General features: G+C 41.2%; 2 protein-coding genes across 2 annotated transcripts; both read left to right on the forward strand.

Moving 5' to 3' along the window:
* Positions 1-1,783: 1,783 nt before the first annotated feature.
* On the forward strand, positions 1,784-2,122 carry LOC100946749 (protein preY, mitochondrial-like). The gene has a single exon (XM_003796457.1). It carries the CDS (start codon positions 1,784-1,786, stop codon positions 2,120-2,122), a length of 339 nt encoding a protein of 112 aa, XP_003796505.1.
* A 53-nt stretch (positions 2,123-2,175) lies between these two features.
* LOC100942634 (phosphatidylinositol N-acetylglucosaminyltransferase subunit Y-like) lies at positions 2,176-2,430 on the forward strand. The gene has a single exon (XM_003796367.3). The coding sequence runs from the start codon at positions 2,215-2,217 to the stop codon at positions 2,428-2,430; it is 216 nt and encodes a 71-aa protein (XP_003796415.1). The 5' UTR covers positions 2,176-2,214.
* The last annotated feature ends 2,227 nt before the right edge of the window (positions 2,431-4,657 follow it).

Below are 4,657 nucleotides of genomic sequence, written 5' to 3' on the forward strand. Positions count from 1 at the left end.
CTCCCAACTCCTGGGCTCAGATGAGTCTCCTGCCTCTGCCTCCCAAGTAGCTGGGACCACAGGCACCCGTCACAACACCTGGCTATTTTGGGGTTGCAGCCGTCATTGTTGTTTGGCGGGCCAGGGCTGGATTCGAACCTGCCACCTTAGGTGTATGCGGCTGGCGCCTTAGCCACTTGAGCCACAGGCGCCAAGCCCACACGTGTTATCTTTAACATAATAATTTCATTTATGTATTCAACAAATATTTGTTTAAGCATTTGGAATGTATCAGTGACCTGACTGTATAAACAGATAAAAACAAAAGCCCTGATCTCAAACAACTTACATTCCAGCATAGTAGGACAGTCAGTACACAATAAATATGATAAATAAGTAAATTTTATTTGTTGAATAAATAAATGGATTTATATTGGGGCACTTGTCCAAATACTTCTGTAGTACAAACTTCCAGAAATGGAATTGTTGAGGCAAAGAATATGCACATTTTAATTTTTAGTACAGTATAGTCAAATTGCTTATCAACAACCAGCAGGATAACTGGTTTCCACATTTTTACACTCACATATATTCACACATAAATATTTGTCACAGGAGTACTGTCTTTTCTGAGTCTGGCCTTTAACAATCTGAGAGAATGTCTTTCTTTTACCTTTTATGAAACAATGTTAAGAGTAAAATGGTGGTATTTTTCATTAATGTTCTTTCTTACTAGAAAAAACACTGCGTTTTTTGGAAGATGGAAATGGTTTTGGTTTTTTAAATCATAAAGTATGATAACCACTGGCTTGGAATACTCAATATTATCATGATTTTCTTTTCATAACTAAACTGGATTTTAAAAATTAAAACTACTTAATCATATCAAGAAAATTAATACCATTAAAGTATTAGACATTTGTGAAAATTTATCCAGGAAAAAAATATATATATACAGAGAGGGCCCCAAAAATGTATACACATTTTTAAAAAGGGGAAAACTGTGTTAAAATTGTAATATTCAACATATACCAATAACAAAACATGAATACAAGTCATGTTTGACTTCTGTAATTTCTTTTTTTTTTTTTTTTTTTTTTTTTTTTGAGACAGAGCCTCAAGCTGTCCCCCTGGGTAGAGTGTCGTGGCATTACAGCTCACAGCAACCTCCAACTCCTGGGCTCAAGGCAAGTCTCCTGCCTCTGCCTCCCAAGTAGCTGGGACCACAGGCGCCCGCCACAACGCCCGGATTTTTTTTGGTTGCAGCCGTCATTGTTGTTTGGCGGGTCCGGGCTGGGGATTCGAACCCACCACCTTAGGTGTACGTGGCTGGCGCCTTAGCCGGTTGAGCTATAGGAGCCGAGCCGACTTCTGTAATTTCAAGAAGTGTTCAAAGTTGGGTGGCGCCTGTGGCTCAAGTGGCTAAGGCGCCAGCCACATATACCAGGGCTGGAGGGTTCGAATGGAGCCCGGGCCTGCCAAACAACAATGACAACTACAACCAAAAAATAGCCCTGCGTTGTGGCAGCTACGTTGTGGCAGCTCCCAAGTCCCAGCTACTTGGGAGGCGGTGGCAGGAGAAACGCTTGAGTCCAGGAGTTGGAGGTTGCTGTGAGCTGTGACACCACAGCACTCTACTGAGGGCAATAAGGTGAGACTCTGTCTCTAAAAATAATAATAAAAAAACTAAATATCTCGGCCAGGCACTTGGGGGCAGGGCCTGGCCGGCTGGGATCCGGGAGCGGAAAGCTGGGCCCCCGCCTTGCGGAGAGAAAGGTGAGGGACAGCCGCCTGCTGCCAGACAATGCTGAGCGGTGCATGCCGTAGACTCACCTTGGCCCTGCTGGGGACACGCCCAAAGAGGTCTGTGGTCGCCCATAGGTGCTTGCACGCGTCGGGGTCGCAGCCCTCGGCAGACAGGAGGGAAAAGGCAGAGGAGCCGCCTTGTGGCTTCCACCAGGTGCTGCTGGAGTTCCTGGTGTGCCTGCCCTCCAAGAAGCCGCTCAGATACGAAGCATCAACAAACGAATCGATGAATGAAGAGCTGGGAATAGCCTATCCAATCATTGATAGAATTCCTAATATGATACCACAGGCAGCTAGGATGACACATCAAACTAAGAAGCAAGAAAAACAGCACTAGGTTATAATTTTTTAAAAAGCCACCACAACTACATTTTCTTAATACCATATACCTTTTAAAGCACAGTGGTGGGTAATAAGTGGAGGAGAAGAATGTTTCTGTCTCTTCCTACACTGACTGTTCTTATTCCACTGGTCTCTTTAGCAGGACAACTCCACTCAGCCTCTGTGGAAGAAGACTTCCCACGTGGCTGCACTAGCACAGCCAGTCTTTGCTTTGACAGTCTGCTCCTGCCAATCACCATACTGGTGTACCTGTCCTTTCACCTTTGGACTTGGATGGGTATTAAACTCTTCTGGCATAATTAATGCAACCAGAGCCAAGATGGTCTATTTATATATTGACATGTCTTGGGCTTCTATCTTTGAAAGTTGAACTGAGTGGAAATACTGGAGACCCATTTAGTTTTCAGGACAGATGCTTTTGCCTTGCTTATGTCAGGCTTAGGACTATGGTAGGCTTAAGCTGCACAAGCGTCTTTTATTATACCCTTGTTCTGCCTTTGTTTTCTGAAGGTTCTGACTTAATAACTCCTGTGTCAGGAGAAACATTTTGGCAGTGTCTTGTTGGACATTAACACATCTGATAACTAGTTCTTATTCATCTATTATTTAATCATTTGAAATTTTGCTTGTATAGCTTCAAGGTATTAGGTAAAGTCACCAGTAGGGAACACTGAAATAATTCCAAAGGAGCTATGTTGGAATGGTTGTAGAGAAATGTGTTTGCACTATTGTGATACAAAACCATAAAATAAAATGGAAATTTCATGTCCTTAGAAAAATTAGGAGGTTGTAAAATTTCCTTCATTTCTTTGGCATCCAGTGCTTACATTAATAATAAAGTAAGATGTTGACACTTTTCCATAAAAAATAAACTAGTTGGCAGTAAAAAAATAAATAAACAAATATCTCGCCCAGGCGTGGTGTCTCATGCCTATAATCCTAGCACTCTGGGAGGCTGAGGCAGGTGGATCACCTGAACTTACGGGTTCAAGACCAGCCTGAACAAGAGCAAGACCCCTGTCTCTAAAAATAGCAGGCATTGTTGCAGATGTCTGTAGTCCCAGCTACTCGGGAGGTTTAGTCAGGAGAATCACCCAAACCCCAAGCATTTGAGGTTGCTGTGAGCTATGATGCCGCAGCACCCTACTAAGGGTGACAACATGAAACTGTCTCAGAAAACAAAAACTAAATATCTCTAAATGACTTCTCTTCTGGATAACATGTGTAAATCTTTTTGATTGCTGCAAAAACTAGGATAACAAGATTGTAATGCTTAAATGTCTAAATTGTCTACCTTTTAACAATTCCAATAGATTTAGGGGTTACAAGAGGAGTTTTATTTAACGGATATAATGTGTAGTGGTAAAGTCTGAGCTTCCAGTGTACCCAATAGGAAATTTTTCGTCCCTCACCCCCTTCCCAACCTAAATTGTCTAAATTATCTAAAAGATTAACTTTTGGTCCCAGAGCAAAGAAAACAAAAAGTAGGCCTCCTTCCTTCCAAGAGTATAAATTTGTAGTTGATAAGAATTGGCGAGGTCTTTTTATCACCTTGGATAAGAATGTTTTTTAAGTCTGGAATTCTTAGATAAAGAAATCTGAAAGGTATTCTTATCTAAAAGAGGCAGAAGAAGATAGGAAATTATTGCTTGTGACATTTACTCTGTAGTTAACCTCTTTTGAGTTTTTTTTTTTTTTTTTTTGAGACAGAATCTCAAGGTGTCACCCTGGGTAGAGTATGCCATGGCGCCACAGTCAAACTCTTGGGCTCAAGTGATTCTCTTGCCTCAGTTTTTCTATTTTTAGTAGAGGCAGGTGTCTTAATTTTGCTCAGGGTGGTCTCAAATTCGTCAACTCAAGGAATCCACCCGCCTCAGCCTCCCAGAATGCTAGGATTACAGGCGTGAACCACCGTGCCCAGCCAGCTCTTTGAAATTTAGGATCTCCAAGTTTATCTTTACTATTTCAAAACTAGTAGCAGAATTTACAAGAGTTCAAGAAGACAAAAAAAAAAGCAAAAATTAAAACAAATTTACCTATTCTTTCTGAATACTTATGACTTGGTTAGAGATAAGAGTATGAAGTATGCATTATGTATGCCTTAATGATTTAAGAATTATTTAATTAATTTATTTATTTATCAGATAATTGTGACTAGTCAACTCTAGGCAATGCACTTGGTCGGCATTTTTCTTTCTTTTTTTTTTTTGAGACAGAGCCTCAAGCTGTCACCCTGATAGAGTGCCGTGATATCCCAGTTCATAATAATCTCAAACTCTTGGGCTCAAGCGATTCTCTTGCCTCAGCCTCCCAAGTAGCTGGAACTACAGGTGCCGACCACAACACCCAGCCATTTTTTGGTTGTAGTTGTCATTGTTGTTTGGCAGGCCTGGGTTGGATTAGAACCTGCTAGCTCAGGTATATGTGGCTGGCGCCTTAGCCGCTGAGCTACAGGTACCGAGTCTATGTCTTAGTTTTAAACAAAAAAGTTTAAGAAATAATGAACAGTAAAATAAATTTTGTGAGTCTT

The sequence above is a fragment of the Otolemur garnettii genome, unplaced genomic scaffold, assembly GCF_000181295.1.
Source record: "Otolemur garnettii isolate 467f Iridium unplaced genomic scaffold, OtoGar3 scaffold00104, whole genome shotgun sequence".
Taxonomy (NCBI): Eukaryota; Metazoa; Chordata; class Mammalia; order Primates; family Galagidae; genus Otolemur; species Otolemur garnettii.

Coding starts and splice junctions, on each gene's coding strand:
- LOC100946749 (XM_003796457.1), top strand. CDS start 1,784: ATGCTGAGCGGTGCATGCCGTAGACTCACCTTGGCCCTGCTGGGGACA.
- LOC100942634 (XM_003796367.3), top strand. CDS start 2,215: ATGTTTCTGTCTCTTCCTACACTGACTGTTCTTATTCCACTGGTCTCT.